Here is a 23275-nt window from a genome sequence, read left to right as displayed (position 1 = left end):
AAGATTTTTTGGGGGGTACTAGTGGACTCCAGAAGCAGAACTTCCTTCTTACCACCAGAAAAACAGACAAGGATACAGGACAGCATGAAGGAACTTCAAAAAGGCCGCGTTTCCATCAGAATAGCCATGCGCGCTCTGGGCCTCATGACATCCTGCATCCCTTGTGTCCGATGGGCCCAGTTCCATGCGAGAACACTTCAAAAAGAAGTACTGGCCGCCTGGGATCGTCACCAGATCTCCCTAGACAAGAAAATGGCCCTGTCTCCAGCATTAAAAAGATCCCTGGTGTGGTGAATGCAGCAACAAAACCTAAGGAAAGGAGTCCCCTGGATCACCTCCCCATGCGTCATAATCACTACAGATGCCAGCAAATGGTGCTGGAGGCTCATCTAGAAGGCAGAATTCTTCAGGGAGAATGGCCGGCAAACATGCGGTCCACCTCCTCCAACTACAAGGAACTTTACGCCACATGGGAGGCCCTAAGAAGAAATCAGGACAAACTAAGAAATCAACATGTCAAGATTCTATCGGACAATGTGACGGCGGTATCCTTCCTCCGGCATCAAGGAGGAACAAGGCATTGGGCACTCCAGGACCTGGCAAAAAAGATCTTTTCCTGGGCAGAAAATACGGTTCTGTCAGTAACAGCCGTCCATCTCGAAGGGTCGCAAAACACAGTGGCAGATTATTTAAGCAAGCAGAAGATCTGTCCCACGGAGTGGGAGCTGAACACAGAGATCTTTCAGAACTTATGCCAGCGCTGGGGAAGACCGCAGATAGACCTCTTCGCAACCAGAAAGAATACAAAGACGTACAGGTTTTTCTCTCTGAATCCGTTGGACAATCCAGAAGGGGTAGACGCCCTAAGCCAAAAGTGGGGGCAGACTCTCTCATATGCATTTCCCCAGATAGCTCTCATTCCAGCCATCCTCAGGAAGATTCAGGAGGATCAGGAAAGAGTGCTACGATAGCACCTTATTGGCCGAAAAGGAGCTGGTTTCCACTCCTGGGGATTATGGCAGAAGATCGACCACTCCTGCTTCCACAGAGGGAAAACATCATTCACCAAGGGCCGGTGCTTCACCAAGATCCAGGGAGACTTCACGTGTCAGCCTGGATCCTGAACGGCAGATCCTGAGGGCTCGAGGCCTGTCAGACCAGGTCATATCGACTATTCAGGCCAGCAGAAAACCCGTAACTTCTGTGATATACCGCAAAATTTGGAAAAGATTCTGTCTGGATTGTGGCAGGCCCGACTCAGCGGAAGGAAAGCCAGACATCCCAAAGATACTGGACTTTCTTCAGGCAGGCTTTAATAAAGGACTTAGGCCTAGCACGCTGAAGGTCCAGATCTCGGCATTAAGCGCCTTTCTGGACTACCCCTTGGCCTCCCATCCCTGGGTAATAGATTTATCAGGGCAACTCAGAGGTTACGTCCCACAGTCAGGAGGTCAGTCCCCCCATGGGATCTTAGTCTTGTCCTGCGGTCCCTTTCCTCACATCCCTTTATCCAGAGTCAGGAGATGCCCATCTCACATCGAACCATGAAGGTAGAATTCTTAGTGGCGATCTCCACTGCAAAACGGATAAGTGAGTTACAGGCGCTATCTATCCGAGACCCATATCTCCGAATCTGGGAGGATCGAATAATCATGAGATTAGACCCCACCTTTTTGTCTAAAGTTGCGTCAGTCCAAAACTTAAACCAGGAAATAATTTTACCTTCCTTTTGTGAGAACCCCTCAAATGACAAAGAAAGGGCCCTGCACGAATTAGACTACGCCAGGCAGTTATTGATTACATCAGGGCCACGCAGGGTTGGAGACAGGACCATAAGCTAGTTCTACTCTTTGGGGGGAAAAACAAAGGGAGAAAAGCCTCAAAAGCCTCCATCGCGAGATGGATAACATCGCTAATCAGTTTAGCCTATGTCTCTCAGGGGGTTCCTCCCCCAGAAGGGTTAAAAACTCACTCAACATGAGCTTTGTCAGTTTCCTGGGCGGAAAGAGCAGGGGCTTCAGTAAACCAAACCTGTAGGGCCGCAACCTGGTCCAGGTTGGACACATTCTGTAAGCATTACAAATTAGATGTGTTATCTAACCAACAGACTGCTTTCGGGAGAATGGTTCTCCAGGCAGTCATCCCACCCTAAGGGGATACTTTGGTGTTCTCCCTGGTGCTGTCAGGAGGGACGTCCTGGAAAATAGGCATTAGACCTACCGGTAATTATGTTTCCAGGAGTCCATCCTGACAGCACGGATAGTTCCCTTCCCAAATTAATGATGTCATATGTCATAATATGTTTCTGTAAATAAAGTGTTCAGTTGCATCATCCACGGTGTGATACTTGGAAAAACACTGAGGGAATTGGGGTGGAGACTGTTTTTAACCTCTTGTGTGCTCTTCCTGTCCCTGCAAGGAGGCGAGGGACGTCCTCCCTGGTGCTGTCAGGAGGGACTCCTGGAAACATAATTACCGGTAGGTCTAATGCCTATTTTTTCTCCCGTAAACTCTATGTTGATGCCTTTGCCCAAAAAGCTCTACTTTTGTCTCATCTGACCAGAGAACATTCTTCCAAAACATTTTAGGCTTTTTCAGGTAAGTTTTGGCAAACTCCAGCCTGGCTTTTTTATGTCTCGGGGTAAGAAGTGGGGTCTTCCTGGGTCTCCTACCATACAGTCCCTTTTCATTCAGATGCCGACGGATAGTACGGGTTGACACTGTTGTACCCTCGGACTGCAGGGCAGCTTGAACTTGTTTGGTTGTTAGTCGAGGTTCTTTATCCAACATCCGCACAATCTTGCGTTGAAATCTCTTGTCAATTTTTCTTTTCCGTCCACATCTAGGGAGGTTAGCCACAGTGCCATGGGCTTTAATGACACTGCGCACGGTAGACACAGGAACATTCAGGTCTTTGGAGATGGACTTGTAGCCTTGAGATTGCTCATGCTTCCTCACAGTTTAGTTTCTCAAGTCCTCAGACAGTTCTTTGGTCTTCTTTCTTTTCTCCATGCTCAATGTGGTACACACAAGGACACAGGACAGAGGTTGAGTCCACTTTAATCCATGTCAACTGGCTGCAAGTGTGATTTAGCTATTGCCAACACCTGTTAGGTGCCACAGGTAAGTTACAGGTGCTGTTAATTACACAAATTAGAGAAGCATCACATGATTTTTCGAACAGTGCCAATATTTTTCTCCACCCTCTTTTTTATGTTTGGTGTGGAATTATATCCAATTTGGCTTTAGGAAAATTCTTTTTGTGTTTTTTCATTTAAGACAAATTAAATGAAGATAATAATACCAAACAATTTGTGTTTGCAAACATTTTCAGGAAGAAACTGAGTATTATCTGACAGAATTGCAGGGGAGTCAATACTTTTGGCCACAACTGTAGTAGCAAAGTGACATAGTTAGCAAGGCCGAAAAAAGACATTTGTCCATCCAGTTTAGCCTATATGCCGTCAAAATAAATCCCCAGATCTACATCCTTCTAAAGAACCTAATAATTGTAAGACACAATATTGTTACGCTCCAGGAAGACATCCAGGCCTCTCTTGAACCCCTCGACTGCGTTCACCATCACCACCTCCTCAGGCAAGGAATTCCAGGTTCTCACTTCCCTAACAGTAAAGAATCCTCTTCTATGTTGGTGGAAAAATCTTCTCTCCTCCAGTCACAGAGAATGCCCCCTTGTGACCGTTACCATCCTTGGTATAAACCAGCGTTGCCCAACCTTTCTGACCTTGAGCGCCACATTCAGCTTAGAGAGAGGGTCATAAGCAACATTCAGCACTGAGAGAGGGTCGTGAGCCACTTTCAGATCCCAGCCCCTTCAAAGTAGTGTCAACCAAAGCCCCCATTACAGGTATAATGATAACCAAAGCTTTTCCACAGAAATCACTCCAAAGCAGTACAACAAGATCCAGGGGTTCCCACAATACCCCCATTCAGTATTCTCCCTTCAAGGACTCCCAACACACTGTCACATTCAGCTTTGAGCACCTCCTCTAACAGGTAGTATCATCCTCCAGCGTTCCATACCTAAAACATCTCTAAACCCCTAAGTAAATGTGCATCCAGATCTGCACTTCTGTGCATGGCTACCTACAAAATTCACCATTTTGAGATGTGCTCTTCATACCTGTTTGCTAGACCTGCACCTAATGCACCAAGCTGGCAGACAGTCACAAGCCACAATTCATGGGACCGCAAGCCACGTGTGGCTCCCGAGCTACAGGTTGGGGACGCCTGGTATAAACAGATCCTCATAGAGATATTTGTATTGTCAGGGTTTCTGAGGGATTTTATTCTGGATTATCTCAATGAGAATAACTGTTTAACTCCATATCAGCATGGGTTTATGAGAAATCACTTCTGTCAAACCAATCTAATCAGTTTTAATGAAGAGGTAAACTATAGACTGGACCAAGGTAAGTCATTGGACGTGGTATATCTTGATTTTTCCAAAGCATTTGATACCGTTTCACACAAAAGGTTGGTGCACAAAATGAGAATGCTGGGTCTGGGGGAAAACGTGTGTAAATGGGTACTTAGTGTAACTGGCTAAGGCTAGGTTCACATTTGCGGTTGAGTCCACAGCATATCGTCCGCAACCGCATGCAAAAACGCATGCAAACGCTTGAATGCGTTTGCAGTTGCGGACGATAGGCAAGTGCTATTTTCCTGGCGAATTTTTGAATTTACACAAGCACGTTATCCGCATGCAGATGACTGCGGATATTTGATGCCACAAAAAATGCAACAAGATGCGTTCGGCGCACCCCACAGCATACCGCGAAAAGGCGCAAACGCACCCGAATGCATACAAATGCATGTCCCTGCGAACCCCATGTTAAAGATAGTTACGTAGGATGCATGCGGATGTATGCGCATCAAATGCAGCGGACTAAACTGCAAATGTGAACCTAGCCTTAGTGATAGAAAGCAGAGAGTGGATATAAATGGTATATTCTCTAACTGAGTCGCTGTCACCAGTAGGGTACCGCAGGGGTCGGTGTTGGGACCTATTCTCTTCAACATATTAACGATATGGTAGAAGGTTTGCACAGTAAAATATAAATATTTGCAGATGATACACGACTATGCATAGCAGTCTATACAAGAGAAGATAGTATTCTGCTACAGATGGATCTGGATAAGTTGGAAACTTGGGCCGAAAGGTGGCAGATGCGGTTTAACAATGATAAATGTAAGATCATATACATGGGAAGAAAGAATCAATATCACCATTACACACTGAACGGTAAACCACTGGGTAATCTGGCATGGAGAAGGACTTGGGGATCCTAGTTAATGATAAACTTACCTGGAGCAGCTAGTACCAGTCAGCGGCTGCCAAGGCAAACAGGATCATGGGGTGCATTAAAAGAGGTCTGGATACACATGATGAGAGCATAATACTGCCTCTGTACAAATCCTTGGTTAGACCGCGCATGGAGTAACATTTCCCACATGTCTACTTTACATCAGCAAAATTATTTAATCCAAATTTTATTGTTAGGAAGTTATAAGGATTAAAAGTTGACCAGCAATTTCTCATTTTTTAAACAACAAAATTTACAAAACCATTTTTTAGGGACTACCTCACATTTGAAGTCACTTTGATGGGTCTATATGACAGACAAAAAATACCCAAAAGTGACACCATTCTAAAAACTGCACCCTCAAGGTGCTCAAAACCACATTCAAAAAGTTTATTAACCTTTCAGGTGCTTCACAGGAACTGAAGCAATGTGGAAGGAAAAAAGTGAACATTTAACTTTTCTGGCTTGTGTTATAATTATGGAGATTTTACGTTTCTATTTAAAAAGAAGATAAAAGAAAAATCTCCGTAATTCAGAAATGAACACAACTGTCTACGTCACAAAGTGTGTGTTGTAAATAATAGTTGTTTTTTTACACACTTTGTTGTTGTAATAATCCAATATAAGACTCATAAATGATGCATGAATACAGAAGAATGTTACAAGTGCTAGCTTTTGGGACATGAACCACTAGGAATACCCCAATCACCTCTGTACACGTTTGTCATAAGTCTACCATGTTCATGGTGCATAATCTGTATTATCTTTTGACGCCCGACGCGCGTTTCTCATTGGCTTCTTCCAGGGGCAAGTCTTTTCAGACCTACTCAAGGTGCAGCATGATAATTGCCTGCACTATTTCTTTTCATTCCCCCAAGCCTGTGCAACAATATTATGTTGAATTCCCAAGGTACCATGGCCCAGTACTGATGAATAACAGAATCTCAGAACCACCATTATGTAGTATTCCGACCTGTTTATTAGATTTGATGGCTGCTTTCTTAAAGGACTAGTATCTCATATAACTTTTCTGCAAACGAGGAGAAATACATAATTTGACAGATCATAACTGAGGCTGTCAGTTTCTTCACTAGCTCAGTTCATCCTCAGAAAGCTCCCATGTCGGGAGCAAAAAATATTAACCCCTTTCTGACATCAGACATACTATCCCGTCCATGGGACCCGGGCCCCTATGCCCATGGACGGGGTTAGGGTTAGGGCTAGGGTTAGGGTTAGAGCTGAGATTAGGGTTAGGGGTGTGTTGGCGTTAGGGTTGGAGTTAGAATTGGGGGTTTCCACTCTTTGGGCACATGAGGTGCTCTCCAAATGCAACATGGCGTCTGATCTCAATTCCAGCCAATTCTGAGTTGAAAAAGTCAAATGGTGCTCCTTCCCTTCCAAGCTCTGCCATGCGCCCAAACAGTGTTTTACCCCCACATGTAGGGTATCAGCCTACTCAGGACAAATTGCAAAACAACTTTTGGGGTCCAATTTCTCCTGTTACCGTTAGAAAAATAAAAAATTGGGGGCAAAAATATAATTTTTGTGGAAAAAAATGTTTTTTTTTATTTTCACGCCCGGGCGTTATAATCTTCTGTGAAGCACTTGGGGGTTCAAAGTGCTCACCACACATCTAGATAAGTTCCGTGGGGGGTCTAGTGTCCAAAATGGGGTCACTTGTGGGGAGTTTCAATAGTTTAGGTAGATTAGGGGCTCTCCAAATGCACATGACACCCGCAGACCATTCCATCAAAGTCTGCATTCCAAAACGTCACTACTTCCATTCCGAGCCCCGACGTGTGCCCATACAGTAGTTTTCTCCTACAAATGGGGTGTCAGCGTACTCACGACAAATTGGACAACAACTTTTGGGGTTCAATTTCTCCTGTTACACTTGGGAAAATAAAATAATTGGGGACTAATTGATCATGTTTGTGGAAAAAAATATGATTTTTTTATTTTCATGCCCAGGCATTATAAACTTCTGTGAAGCACTTGTGGGTTCAAAGTGCTCACCACCATCTAGATAAGTTCCGTGGGAGGTCTAGTGTCCAAAATGGGGTCACTTGTGGGGAGTTTCAATAGTTCAGGTAGATCAGGGGCCCTCCAAATGCACATGACACCTGCAGACCATTCCATCAAAGTCTGCATTCCAAAACGTCACTACTTCCCTTCCAAGCCCCGACGTGTGCCCATACAGTAGTTTTCTCCCAAAAATGGGGTGTCAGCATACTCAGGACAAATTGGACAACAACTTTTGGGGTCCAATTTCTCCTGCTACCCTTGGGAAAATAAAAAAAATTGGGGACTAATTGATCATGTTTGTAGAAAAAATACGATTTTTTTATTTTCATGCCCGGGCACTATAAACTTCTGTGAAGCCCTTGGGGGTTCAAAGTGCTAACCACACATCTAAATAAGTTCCTTAGGGGGTCTAGTTTCCAAAATGGGGTCATTTGTGGGGGGTTTCCACTGTTTAGGTAAATTAGGGGCTCTCCAAAGACAACATGACACCCGCAGACCATTCCATCAAAGTCTGCATTCCAAAACATCACTACTTACCTTCCGAGCCCCGACATGTGCCCATCCCCGACATGTGCCCATACAGTAGTTTTCTCCCACATATGGGGTATCAGCGTACTCAGGACAAATTGGACAACAACTTTTGGGGTTCAATTTCTCCTGGTACTCTTGGGAAAATAAAAAAATTGGTGACTAAAAGATCATGTTTGTGGAAAAAATACGAATTTTTTATTTTCACGCCCGGGCGTTATAAACTTCTGTGAAGCACTGGAGGGGTCAAAGTGCTCACCACACATCTAGATAAGTTCCTTGGGGGTCTAGTTTCCAAAATGGTGTCATTTGTGGGGGGTTTCCACTGTTTTGGCACATCAGGGGCTTTCCAAACGCAACATGGTGTCAGATCTCAATTCCAGCCAAAAACTTCAAATGGCGCTGCTTCCCTTCCGAGCTCTGCCATGCACCCAAATAGTGGTTTACCCCCACATGTGGGGTATCAGCGTACTCAGGACAAATTGCACAATACCTTTTAGGGCCCTGTTACCCTTGGAAAAATAAGAATTGAGGGTAAAAAGATCATTTTTGTGGAAAAAATATGATTTTTTAATTGTACGGCTGTATGTTATAAACTTCTATGAAGCCCTTGGGGGTTCAAAGTTCAGACCACACAACTAGATAAGTTCCTTGGGGGGTCTAGTTTCCAAAATGGTGTCATTTGTGGGAAGTTTCCACTGTTTTGGTACATCAGGGGCTTTCCAAACGCGACATGGTGTCAGATCTCAATTCCAGCCAAAAACGTCAAATGGTGCTGCTTCCCTTCCGAGCTCTGCCATGCACCCAAATAGTGGTTTACCCCCACATGTGGGGTATCAGCGTACTCAGGACAAATTGCACAATAACTTTTAGGGTCCTGTTTCCCTTGTAAAAATAAGAATTGAGGGTGAAAAGATCATTTTTCTAAAAAAGTTAGATATTCATTTTTTTTTAAATATTCAAAAAATTCCTGTGACGCACCTAAAGGGTTAATAAACTTCTTGAATGTGGTATTGAGCACCTTAAGGGTTGCAGTTTTTAGAATGGTGTCACTTTTGGGTATTTTCTATCATATAGACCCCTCAAAGTGGCTTCAAATGTGATGTGGTCCGTAAAAATAAAATGGTGTTGCAAAAATGAGAAATCGCTGGTCAATTTTTAACCCTTATAACTTCCTAACAAAAAAAATTTTGGTTCCAAAATTGTGCTGATGTAAAGTAAACATGTGGGAAATGTTTCTTATCAAGTTTTTTGTGTGCCGTATTTCTGTGATTTAAGGGCATAAAAATTCAAAGTTGGAAAAATGCGAAATTTTCAAAATTTTCGCCAAATTTCCATTTTTTTCACAAATAAACGCAAGTTATTTGAATGAAATTTTACCACTATCATGAAGTACAATATGTCACGAGAAAACAATGTCAGAATCACCAGGATCCATGGAAGCGTTTCAGAGTTATGACCTCATAAAGGGACAGTGGTCAGAGTTGTAAAAATTGGCCCGGTCATGAACGTGCAAACCACCCTTGGGGGTGAAGGGGTTAAAGAGCAATTAGAACTTTTAAACTGCTTTTATACATACAGTATATAGTTCATTGACCTTTTGATTGCAATCAGTTTTGTGGGGTCCTGCTTTTGAGACCTCTACTAATCGCTCTAATCCCCCACATCTAGAGGTGCACAGCTTAGGCAACAAGCGCAGCTTTCCTGCCTGAATGAATGGACTATGGATTCAATAATTTTTTTAAAAAAGTTTAGTTACTCATTATCAAATTCACCTTCTAAGATTTCATAAAAATCATTCCAAACATTCATCCTTTTCTGTGTAGTTTTCAGGGTCCTGTCAGTTTTCAGCATTAAAATACTGTTAATATGTATTTACATTCAATAATCTGCATTACCGGCTTACAACTAATTATTAGCAAATATTGTTTCTTTATAGTTTATTAACCAGGCTCTGTTGGCTCAGCTCCACATAATAATGCGTTGCTGGCACCTGTATACGTGAGAACTGGAGTCAGGGACATGAATAACATGTTTAACTTAGGGAAGTTCAATATTTGAACACTGAATTTGAAAACATAGAAAAATTCCAATATTCATTCATTTTTACTAAGGCAAAATGTGCATAAAAAAAGTACCGCCCAATATAACTACAGTGACTTTATTTTTGGTGGGGAAAATATAGCGCTATATGCTGTGCTTACACCAACTCTGCCCATTTTGGTAAAGAGTCTCCAATTTTTGGAGGCATTAATATTCACACGGAAGTAGGAACCTTAATATTAAACCTTCTGTAAAGTATTCATGATATTGTGTTAAAGGGGTTGTCTGGTCTAAAACAACAAGGCTGCAGACACTCTATATGACTGCTGACTTGTGAAAGCTCGCACTGCGCACACTACATGCAGTGATGATTCCCTGTGAACGGTGGTCATGTGACTGTATATACACGATGTGCACACTCCCGGCCACAACCCGACTAGACTTGACTGTTTCCAGCACGCTCAATGCCAGTGTATTGCACATGGCTGAGAACAGTCTAGTGGGAATGTGTCTCGGAGTATACATATGGCATACCTGCAGTCACATGACCTCTCGCTTCCGGCACTGACCGGAGAATCCTCACAACGTGCAGTGCGTGCTATGTGAAGATTTACAAGTCTGCAGTCATATAAAGTGATTTTCTCCTACACATGTTTTACCCTACTTGCACTGCTGTAAAAACAATGATCTCTAATTTTAAGATGTGTTTCCTGGTTTAGAAACACTTTGCATCTGACCCTAATATTTTGCCTGGACATATGGATGGGCTCGCATATGAAAGAGAACAATGCAGATTCAGTGATTTACACAGAATTTGAAACTGCACCCCTTGAGGCATTTATTAAAGTGGTTGTCTGATCAAAACCTCTAAATCTGAAGTCGCTCTGCTGTGTCCTTAGATTGCATGGCAAAAACCTGCATGTAGAGTTCCACCTGTGTATCTCTTACTGGGCTTCCTGCTGTGGTTTGATAAAGTCACAATTTTATCTGCTGAAGATCTAGCAGTTCTCTGAATGCTGAGCTGGATATAATTCTGCCTACTCCACTGATTGGCTGCTCTCTGTGTATAACCCCACCCACACCACTGATTGGCTGCTTTCTGTGTGCACTGTGAATGGGCAGCAAGCTGCTAATCAGTGGTGGGGAGGGGGTTATATAGAGTTTATAAATATGTGGGACTACATGGCAGCAGGTTTACTAGTTCTCTAGTAATAATTTACAGCTGATAAAGCAGTGATGTTTTCAAAACTACAACAAGCAGCCCAGTAAGTGACACATCATTGGAATCAGGGTCTCTTTCCCTACATCATGCTGCTCTCAGATTAGGGACAAAAAGGTGTTGATAGAATCCTAGTTTTTCAGCTGTGTTAGACTTCATTGAACTGTCATACAGGTTTTGTAAGTTTGTCTTTTACTAAATTTGATCATCCTCTCCTGAAGCAAAGGAAAAGTATACCTTGTAACAAAACGAGACCCAGTGCTTCAAATCCACTGTTGAATGAGGGTTTGTACTAATGTGATAAGCAGTAACTTCTTCCAGTGATGTCTTTCCTGTACTTAGAAAAATAGCAAAAAATGAGATTCCTCACCAGTTGTGATGAACGAACATGCTCGGATAACGTCTTATGCTCGGGTGTTTTCCAAGGATCTTGTTGTGCTCATATATTATGTCCGAGTCCCTGCAGCTGCATGATTCGCGGCTGCAAGTTATGTAAGATAAAAGCTCTCATTGCAGGAGAATGAAAGTAGATGAAAAGTCAGCTGCAAACGTCTTATTTTCATGCTGTTTAGCTAACTAAAAAGCAATTTTATTCATATTAAAATATCAATGTAATATCATCTATCTATACTATGTATAGTGTTGGAATATGTTTGGTACAACATCTCCATTCCTGTCTATGAGTGTTTAGTTGCTAGATTTGTATGCTGCTTATAACGTTTTAAAAAAAACTCCCAGAGGCTCACACAGGGAGAGCATGTGACTGTATTTCCTGTGTCTGTGTATGAGAAAAGCAGCCTGCTGCAGATGCTGCACAGATAGAGACACACAAATGATTTATTCCTGATCTGTAAAGCTTATCATATATTGTTCCTGTTTTCTCCTGAATAAAGAAGCTCTGTTGTCACATGCTTGTACAGTATCCTGAATAATCCACTGCCAAAATTTAGTCTCTTCAATTTACATAATTTACCCTGTAGTAATATCTACCATTAACGATGATACAAGCCACTTGATTCTGTATCCTTCAGTCTATGCATGTGTCTCAATATCTGCTATGTGGATCCTGAGGCACAAAGCCCAATCACCCTGACTGCCCATGGTAATGTAGAAACATATTTAACCCTACGTCATATAGGGCATCTGCCTCTTATTCGGTTTTCTGTCTGTAGAAAATGCTGCCATAGATGAAACATCACACAGATGATTAAAGAAAGCTTTATTTTTCTACATATTTGCAAAGTGCTGCTTTCTCTTTTGTTTCTGGGACTTTTTATCTAAGCTTGTGAAATAGTCTGTAAGAACTTTTACTGTATTCTTCACGTCGGTATGAAAATATTGTAGATGCTTGAAAAAGTGACAGCGCAGATGAATGGATCTTTATGGCTCAGCCTCTGCTACAAATATCCCATTCACTTGTGCATGCTATCTAAACTTACGAGACATTTTTGTTTTTTAAATAATTAATTTTAATTCATGTAATATTTGTCAATCAGGAACCTACACTGTAATGTAGGTAACATTTCACATTTTGTATGAGCAAACCTTTATTTTTAATAATCCATGTATATGTTAGTAACTGCCAGCAATTAAGGGGTTAACAAAATGGAATGCCGCAAGCTTTCAATATCTTCAAAATAATTGTAGGGCCTGCCAAACTATTGTCTGGCAGAATGTATGAAGGTCAGATCTAGGCTCCAAACAATGGGCACTGAATCAGAAAGGGGACAGCACCTATTGTGTCAGATGCTGGCATACATCTTGGAACACCATGGAAGGGCTACCCCAAACAATAGAGGAAACCATATCTTCTCATTCCCACTACCAAGGCTCGGAATATTCTTCAGCTATTTTCTAGCGCAAGAATTAAAGTATTTACATACAGTTGTATATTTAGTAGCATGGGTTATTCATGAAAACGCCACAAAGAGATGGAAAGACTAAGCATCCTTTACTAGGGATATTATTATTTATCTTATTAGCCTATGTCCAAAACACCAAATAATAATTACAACATACAAAGTCTGATAAGAGAATTACTCTCACCCTCTCAGCACATTCTGAAGCAAATGTTTTCGGTTAGCATGCTGTTCCCGTGTGCATCAGATTGCAGCACATGGACTCGTCAATGTTTGTTAATGTGCACTTGAGAAATCACAGCCAGCTAATGTAAGAGTAGACTTCACTTGTTACTACTGTGCACTGTCTACTGCCGCACAGTGCCCTGCCTTACCAATCTTATCTTCTGCCATCTACATCAGTATAGATGTCTATGGGGTGTTTCATCATTAGCTGGTCCTCACACTAGCAAAGCTCAACGCTCCAACACTTCTAGACAATGGCAGCACAGAGCTGTGTTTGTTGCCTGTTGCTGAGAGATCAAGTATGTCATACTGCAAATGCTGCTCTGTTGATGCATACAGTAAAAGATAATCCTTTGGCATATGCATCAATAGTAGCATTTTGCAGTTTCACATCTCTCTTCTCTTAACAGCAGGCAAAAATCACATCTCAACTCAGCCTTTGCATAGGGCCACTTTTTGCATTATATCTTCTTAACCCCTTTATATAGTGACCCACGCTACAATGCATCACTCCTTTCAGCCCTGATCTGCAGTATATCCTCTAAATCCCTCTATATAGTGACCCATCTTGCACTACATCACTCTTTTCAGCCCTCATCTGCAGTATATCCTGTTTATACTTTATAGCCCCTGTATGCAGCCCCATCCTGCAAAACATCACTCATTATGTTACCAGCCCACAGGGATACTGCTGATTCCTGGTACGATCTTTCTGTACGTCTCCTTCCCATTTGCTATGTGCTTAACCATTGCAGTCATACACCACAACCAGATTAGGTTTTTTTCTATACCTATATGGGATGAGCTGTGCCCTCTATCTTCTTACTGTACACCATGCAGTTATAATATGGCGCTCTTTGGCCGACCTTCATCTTTTATGATAAGCCCTGTTTGGTTATGCTAGGCTGTATGAGAGCTACAATGCATTATGGGAAGGCTAACGCGGCCATGATGGGCATCATCGGCTTGCTCTCTAAATCTTCAGCAGTTGGATTTTTTTTACAATCCCCTGAATCCAATTGCAAACTATTGAAATTTGTGATTTGAGGAAATTCGATTGGATGTGGATCTAGTGATCTCTAGAGAACACAGCCTGAGCCATAAATACATAACAAACTGAATAATATCAACTAAGGGCTGATAATGTAAAAAAAAGACCACTAAAAGAGATATGGTTCATTAAATAGATCTGATCTAACCCATTACAAATCAGATACCTACACCAGATATTTAGTGAACTATTGTAGATAAGTTATTGTTGCTTTTCCAGAACAAAACACAAATGTAACACAATGTGTGTATAAATTGAAAGGTATGTTCTTGTTATTTTTCCCAGTGATTTATTCTTCTTGACTTCAATCCTCGTGGTGGTTAGATACAACAAAGCATTGACAAGTATTGTGAGGCCAAATTACCCATACATTAGTATGGTGCGAGAAAAGGCTAAAAGTGTAACATTTTAATGACATCGTGACTTTGAGCATTTCGGGCATTGTGATGTGATGTTTTTAGATTTACAATATTTTAATTTTTTGTGTTTTTTTTTTTGGCAGGTGAAAAGCCGTATAAATGTGCCTGGGAGGGTTGTGACTGGCGGTTCGCTCGTTCTGATGAGTTGACAAGACACTACCGCAAACACACCGGCGCCAAGCCCTTTAAATGTGTAGCTTGTGGGCGCTGCTTCTCTCGATCTGACCATCTTGCCTTGCACATGAAGAGACATCAGAACTAGTCACTGGGAACGCCTCTAATGGGACTGTGCTTTGTATATATGAACTAAATACAGACATTTCCTTCTTAAAGAGCAATATGACTACAGCAGACCCAGACGGTAAAAATGCAGAAGAAGAAAACTGAAAAAGAAACCAACTCTCTGAAATATTTGTAACTCTTTTACCTTCGATGAGGAAAGATTTGTTATAATTTTCAGTAAAGTTTATGTTTTCCATGTGGGACGCTGGCTACCTCTGACAACTTAGTGGCATGCTCAGACAAGCATATTCTCTGTCTCTGCACTGTCCGTGTGCCAAAAAGGCTGCACACAGCCAGTACACGGATCACCGCAAGTAAATGGGTTATCAGAAATTGACATTTTTTACGTCAGCCATTGGTCCTTATGTTAAAATTCCGCATGCACTGATCCATTTTTTCGGGTCAGACTAGGCAATTTAACTCAATGGATGAGTGTAAAAATGTATGTCATGCAGACACCATACGATTGGCACCTGTTTTTTGCAGATCCATTGTAATCATTAAGGCTGGAGTCACACACAAGGTAGAAAAATACGGACCGTATTTTACATCCGTAATACACATAAATGGTCCCTAAATAGTGCTCCATATGTCATCCGTTGTCAGGGTGTGGCCGCGTATTTTTCTCATGTAAGCATCCGTATGTAATCCGTATGGCATCTGTATACCGTTTTTTTCTCGCAGGCTTGCAAAAGGGACATATAATGGAGCCCAATGACAGGTTTTCAAATCCAAACGAAAGAATAGATATATACACATAGAATATATATATATATACATGTCATTGAGGCACATATATATTTATATATTTATATTTCACAGAGTTCTTCATAGCAGAATATCCGTTAATTCAATTGCCGGCTTCTGTCAAATCATTCCCCAACCCGACATAAAATGACACATGGTTTACATTCAGTAAATCATTTCTTGTTTTTTTTTTATATGTCCCTGACTAATAATTAGATGAGGGTTTGTGTGCAAAATTTGGGAGGTGTAGGTGTTAATTTAAGGGGTTAATTCATTGTAAAAGATGCGTGTGATCTCGCTGTAATTTGTCAACCAGAGAGGCAAAGCAGGTAAGTGAGGGCAGCTTTTAATAGCCATGAGAGGGACCATTGTTTTTGCCCCCCCCCGCTACAAAAATCTGCCCCCAGACACCCCAGAAATGGTTCATCTATAAGATGTGCCAATTCTGGCACTTATCCTCTCTATTCCCATTGCCCTGTAGCGGTGGCAAATGGATTAATATAACAAAGGGTTAATGTCACCATTCGATTGCAAGGTGACATTAAGCCGATTAATAATGGAGAGGTGTCAATAAGACACCGATCCATTATTAAGCCTATACTAAGAAAGGGTTAAAAAACCACACACAGACATTAATTAAAAAGTCTTTTAATGAAATAAATACACCAAGTTTTTGACAAATTTTTATTTGTCTGGTAATCCAAAATAAAACCATGACCTGCAACAAAAATAACATAAAAAAATCACCAATATCCTGACCTCTCCGCCGTTCAGTCATCTCCCATGCTGCAATCCATCAGAAGGGGTTAAATAGTTTTCAATGAGGACCGTGCTAATGCGACCAGCCTCACTGTAATCTACTACAAAATGAATTGCCTCAGCCTCAGTGCGGTCAGCAGGAGTCCCCGGCTGATCTGTGAATGAACTAATGACCGTGGGAAAAAAGTCAGAAACTTTCCCACGGTAATTAGATCATCTACAGGCAGCCATTGAGGCTGCACAGAGCGGAATCAATTCATTTTGTAGTAGATTACAGTGAGGCTGGTTGCATTAGCACCAGTCCTCATTGTAAACTATTTAACCCCTTCTGATGGATTGCAGCGTGGGACATGACTGAACAGCGGAGAGGTAAGGATATTGGTGATTTTTTATGTTATTTTTGTTGCAGGTCATGGTTTTTTTTGGATTACCAGACTAATAAAAATTTGTCAAAAACTCGGTGTATTTATTTCATTAAAAGACTTTTTAATTAATGTCTGTGTGTGGTTTTTAACCCTTTCTTAGTATAGGGTTAATAATGGATCAGTGTCTTATTGACACCTCTCCATCATTAATTAGCTTAATGTCACCTTACAATCGAATGGTGACATTAACCCTTAGTTATATTAACCCATTAGCCACCACTACAGGGCAATGGGAATAGAGAGGATAAGTGCCAGAATTGGCACATCTTATAGATGCGCCATTTCTGGGGTGTCTGGGGGCAGATTTTTGTAGCTGGGGGGGCAAAAACAATGGTCCCTCTCATGGCTATTAAAATCTGCCCTCACTCACCTGCTTTACCTCTCTGGTTGACAAATTACAGCGGGAGCACATGCATTTTTTTTACAACGAATTAACCCCTTAAATTAACACCTACACCTCCCAAATTTTGCACACAAACCCTCATCTAATTATTAGTCAGGTACATATAAAAAAAAACATGAAATGAAATGGTTTACTGAATGTAACCATGTGTCATTTCATGTCGGGTTGGGGAATGATTTGACAGAAGCCGGCAATTGAATTAGCGGCTATTCTGCTATGAAGAACCCTGTGAAATATTAATATATAAATATATATGTGTCTCAATGACATGTATATATATATATATATATATGTATTCTATGTGTCTAGATCTATTCTTTCGCTTCTTTATTAAACCTGTCAGTGTGAGTTTACTGTATAGCGCACTGAATTGTTGGCTTTTCTAACAGACACCCGGTGCATATTTCTCGCAAGTCACACGTGTGGTCCGTGTGTAGTGCGTATTTTTAGCGCACCCATAGACTTGCATTGGCGTACTACGGCCGTAGTACGCTGACAATCGCAGTATGCTGCGATTGGCACGGACCGTATAATATACGCAAGAAAAATACGGCTGATGGGAGCTACAACAACTACAAGTATAATCTTAAGACCCCCATTTACAAAGCTGCCCATCTGATGTGCCTGGGGACCTCCCAGCTCTCCCCTGACAGATGACGTTGGAGCAGGATAGAAGGGCGCAGGTTGAATTCACACACTCTATCTATGGTTTTCCTGCTAAATAAGAAACTGCCTGAGATGTCTGACAAAGGCTTACTCTGCTCTCCACATTGGAAACATAGCAATGTGCTCTAATTTAGTTTAAAGGGAATCTGTCACCAGATTTTTGTTACCTCATCTGAGAGCAGTGTAATACTGGAAAAGAGACCCTGATTCCAACGATGTATCACTTATTTTACTGGGTGCAGGGCTTGCAACACAATCAGAGTTCTTAAATGTAGCATGTAGCAGAGCTCAGAGAGCTACCCCACCCACACCACAGCTGACCACACCCACACCAGACTCACTATGCACATTGTTTATGGATAGCTAGCTGCTTATCACAGGAGGGGGCGTGGTCGGACAACTACTCATGCACCAGCTAGTCACAGCACTGAAAATTTCCTAGTGATAAAACCTTCAGTGTAAGTAAACTACAGCACACAGCTTGATAAGTGACACATCGCTGAATTCAGTGTTTTAACCCCTACCTCATGCTGCCCTCAGATTACATAAGAAAACCTGCTGACAGATTCCCTTTTAAACATATTTATCTCAAATGACTCATCCCCTTAGTATAGCTTAATGTTGTAGAAGGATTCCCTAGAAAAATTTGCTTTAGAGAAGAATCACTTTTTATAAAGTGTCCATTGGAACAGTCTACATATAAAACATACAAAAACAGCACAATAAGGCATTTAGTTATGATCCAGGAAGACCGGCTATAAGTCAGTTATTAAAGATGAGCAACTAGCAACTATGGACTAAAGTACTTACAGGGAATGTGTCACTAGAAGTTTGCTACTGTTAGGTTGAACAATAAGAAATGTTCACTAGTTGCTTGCTCCTGGCACAATGGATATTGATCAATGCGCACTAAAGAAATCACACAAGAAACTGTGTTGGATGTAACCTCTCTTTGATCAATCTATGGCACAGCTCCAAGAGAGCAAGAGCGAGAGATAGAGAGCTTTATTAATCCAAACATAGGTTTATATATCCCCTGTAAGTGGGCTCGGTTAGCTCTAAAATGGGAGTGATCGGATGTATTCCATTAGTTAGTGGGCTGGGTAGTGAGCTAGTCTGTGGGCGGATCCATGAAGTCATCAGGCTGGGTTGGTCCATGAGTTCATCAGAGTAGGCATCATCTTGTATACCACCACATGGTCCACATGGTGTGTGGTGAAATAGGAAATGGCAGCCATCTTTAGTGTCACACTTTGATCTGACAAAGCTCATATAAGGTGAAATAATACACTTTGTGGATAGTTCCTCTCAATCTCTTATGCCTTGAAATTACTTAAGTATTTGATCTTTAGGCTCTCTTCAACACTACATCATCTGAGAGCAGCATAATGTAGGGTTCCAGCAATGTATCGCTTACTGGCTTCTTGCTGTGGTTTGATAAAATCACCTTTTTCTCTGCTGCAGATCTAGCAGTGCTCTTAATGCTGAGCTCTGTATAACCCCGCCCACACCACTGATTGGCTGCTTTCTGTGTACACTGTACATAGGCAGAAAGCGGCCAATCAGTGATGTGGGCAGGCTTATACAGAGCTCGTGAATATGGTGGACTACCTGGCAGCAGGTTTACTAGTCCTGTAGAGATAATTTCAAGCTGATAAAACAGTGATTTTATCAAAGCTACAGCAAGCAACCAAGTAAGTGACACATCACTCGAATAAGGGTATCTGTCTCTACATTATGCTGCTCTCAGATTAGGGGCAAAAGTCTGGTGATAGAATTCAGCTGCGATACACTTCATTGAACTGTCATACAATTTTTGTAAGTTTGTCTTTCACTAAATTTGATAATCTCCTGCAGCAAAGGAAAAGTATACTTACAATTCAATGGAACATGCGACGTGAACAAAATATGTTTATAGAAAATATTTTCAGCCTGTATATATGCTGCTCCAACAATTAATCATTTTTTCTACGAAGTTTGAATTATATGTTCATGAAAATATGAATAAAAAGGAAGTTGTACATAGCTTTAGATAGAAACATGCACCAATGTGATTACACAAACGCCAAGAACATATTCCCCTAAAATAAGAAGTCATCCGGTCAGTCTGTTGTCACTTTTTCCGACCTCTTATTACAGTTCTATTTTCCAGTTTTACTAGAAGAAAATACAACTGAGAAATAGTCGAACAAAATTTCTGACAGTGATCACTAAAAGGACTTGGAACTGGCAAAATCGTAAGAAACACAAGCATCTATTGCCAGTGGCGAAATCCAGAAAAAATGGTACGTTTCGGTCACTAAAAGACCTTCATCAGTCGTCGTCTGGATAGCGGAAAGCTAAGAGCTGGGCGCCAGGTCCAAAGCTCTTCCAGTCTGAGTGGCAGACATTGCAGACCCGCACCTGGCGCTCAGCTCTTAGCTTTCCGCTATCCAGACGACGACTGATGAAGGTCTTTTAGTGACCGGAACGTACCATTTTTTTCAGGATTTCGCCACTGGCAATAAATGCTTGTGTTGAATACACCAAGCAGAATGCCAAGTTTCTTATGATATGGATGACGGATTTGGTATCCTACTTGTGCACCACCTCTATTCCAGAAGTGCCTAGTCTTTTTTAATTTGTTTTTAGAAAAATACATTTTTTTGTATAATGAAAAGTTAGAAGTTTTCCAGTAAAGTTTTTGACCTCTTTTTTTTTTCCTATTTTTGTATACACAGTGGATATAAATCTGTACTGGTTATATTATAATGCCACAGGAGCGCAGACAGCTCTGGTATCTGCTACTGTAACTGTAAATCCTGCATCTGTGTCCATTGTATCCAGTTTTATGAGCAATTTATGGAGAAAATGCAACATATTGTAACATTTTATAATGGTTTAGCATACAAAGAATGGTCCAATGGAGGATCCTTTAAACAGGATGTTTTGGGGGAAGATGTTGCCGGTAACATTAGTGACAGAGGGTGATTTAACAATGTTATTTCCCATAATTGCCGCATGTTTAGCGCTCTAACTACATGGGTTATCATACACAGTAGTCGTTATGTAAGCGGATATATTGTATCAGAGCTCAGTTGTTGTTGCCAGATGAAATGTCGCGATATAATGATGCATTATTTCTGGTTTTAACGGAACTGCAATCAAAGAAAACGTATTATCCTCTTCTGTTCTATAAAATAAACATGGACAAAGGTGTTTATACTGTTAAAAATACAGATGGCCGCCTTGTTCTTCTTTTTCAATTGGTTACTAAATGCAACTTGTGCCGGGAAAGCCTTCAAATCAACTATGCAAAATTAGACTTGGCAAATTTTTAGATATTTCTGCCTATAACATAACAAATGCAAGATACAATGTACTTGCAAATTGTTAAAGATCTGCACGTGAAAGAAAGCCAGCGCTTTCCCAAACATTACTGCCTTGTTGGAGAAAGTCGAGCAACATAAAATGTGATATTTCTTAGAGTATCTTGAGTGTTAACTCAAAAATGGTCAATCCTGGACGGACTTTGCATCTCCATTCCTCAGGTCCCAGGAGTATACAGGAAACTGACGTTCTCTGCAGGTACCCCTGGTTTGCAAAAAGGGGGTAACTGCTGAGCGTTGAAGCAAGACGAGGGAAAAAAAGGTGTAGGTGATTTGCAGACAAATTTGGAGACAAAACTCTAGTGACATGGTGACCAGTTACAAATGTTTGCTTTCCTTCACAGGAGCTCATTTTACAAATCTCTTTCCTTTTCCCAAAATTCTGAAAGGCCAATCACAGCAACATGGCGCTATCAATGGGCCTATGAAGGTCGCCCACCGTCCATAAATTCCTGAACAATCCATGAAAATACAGCAGTTTGTTCCCGTCTGGAAAAAAAAAAATGACGTGTGTTCTTTTGAAGTGGAGAGACTTGTACAGATTATTATGACTGTATTTATCTTCCTTTTGCAGATTACAATTAATGCAGCTAACATCTTCATGTAGGATGTATAGACTGTGCACATGTATCAATTATAAACTTAATCACTTATTATGGTCATCTAATGTGTCCATAAAAATATTGGCTGTCTGTGAGAAACTGTCCAGAGTAAAATAAAAAATAAAGTTGGCAACCCTGATTCCTACAGGTATGGTAGAAAGTGGTTAGTACTGTTTAGAGCAGCTTAAATCCCCCCCAAAATGGGGTGGTCAGTCTAAACCAACTAATCACAGCAATGGGGGTCATTTTAAACTAAAGGTACCGCTGTGCCTACCGCATTCCTGTTTGGGAATGCGTCCAAGGAGTAACGCGTCTCATTTGTGAACAGTGACATGCCTGACATGCAGTGTAAGGAGACTTACAGGAGGTGAAATTACTATTGAACAATTTTCTAAGTAAATATATTTCTAAAGGTGCTTTTGACATGAAATTCTCACCAGATGTCGGTAACAACCCATCCAATCCACACAGGGAAAGAAATCACCATAGATATCTATACATTTTGTAATAATGAGAAAAGACCCAGGGAAAAAGTGTATATACAAGAAATTATTTAGAAAATTGAGCACGTGTTCAATACTAATTTCACCCATACAATGCGCCTCTGGGAAATTAAATATGCAAATTTCCTCTTTAGCGAGGAAGAGGGCTTGAACTCTAGTGCCACCTATTGGAAATATCAATTCTAAATGACAATATTGACCCTTTAAATTGACCCTGTCAGCTGGATTGTGCACAATAACCTACAGACAGTGTCAAGTCGGCGCCGTTATACTGATTACACTGATACCTGGTGATGAAATCCATTTTGTGATTGTTGTGTAATCTTTATTTTTAGTTTTCACTTAATGAGATTCTCATGCTACTGGGTGGCCTATGTGCGAGGCAGTGTGCAAGGCTGTGGCAAGGCTGTGGGGGACTTTATGTGGTGCTCTGCTTAGCTATACACCTGTATGGCTCATGACCGGTCAATGATCCCTAAGGCCTCTTTCACACATCAGGTTTTCGCCGTCAGGCGCGATCCGGCGCTTTTGACAGAAACCGGATCCGGCGAAATGCAATGCCGGATCCGGTTTCCCCCCCATTGACTTGCATTTGCGCCGGATCGCGCCGGATGGCCATGCGTTTCATCCGGTTATCGCCGGATCCGGCAATGTGTCGCAATGTGTCGCGATCCGGCGTCTGGAAAAAACGTCTACTGTAACGTTTTTTGTCTCCGGCGAAAAAGCCGGACACGCCGGATCCGGCGCGTCCGGCTTTTTCACACAATGAAAGCCTATGAGCGCCGCAATGCGCCGGATCCGGCGAAAGCCTGATCCGGCGGCCA

The 23275-nt window shown here is 41.5% G+C and overlaps 1 protein-coding gene across 2 annotated transcripts in view; it reads left to right on the top strand.

Annotated features, from left to right (window-relative positions):
* LOC141087505 (Krueppel-like factor 5) overlaps positions 1-15819 on the top strand; it is a 153539-nt gene extending 137720 nt beyond the window's left edge. For both annotated transcript variants that reach the window (XM_073573046.1, XM_073573047.1), the window contains exon 4: positions 14780-15819. In XM_073573046.1, the coding sequence (XP_073429147.1) occupies positions 14780-14958 (179 nt within the window). In that variant the 3' untranslated portion in view covers positions 14959-15819. The remainder of the gene's footprint in view (positions 1-14779) is intronic.
* Positions 15820-23275: the final 7456 nt, after the last annotated feature.

This window comes from Dendrobates tinctorius, unplaced genomic scaffold (genome assembly GCF_039654945.1).
Source record: "Dendrobates tinctorius isolate UK_male_01 unplaced genomic scaffold, ASM3965494v1 ptg000034l, whole genome shotgun sequence".
Lineage (NCBI taxonomy): Eukaryota > Metazoa > Chordata > Amphibia > Anura > Dendrobatidae > Dendrobates > Dendrobates tinctorius.
The sequence above is the reverse complement of the archived record's forward strand: the minus strand, read 5'-3'. Positions and strand labels throughout refer to the sequence as shown.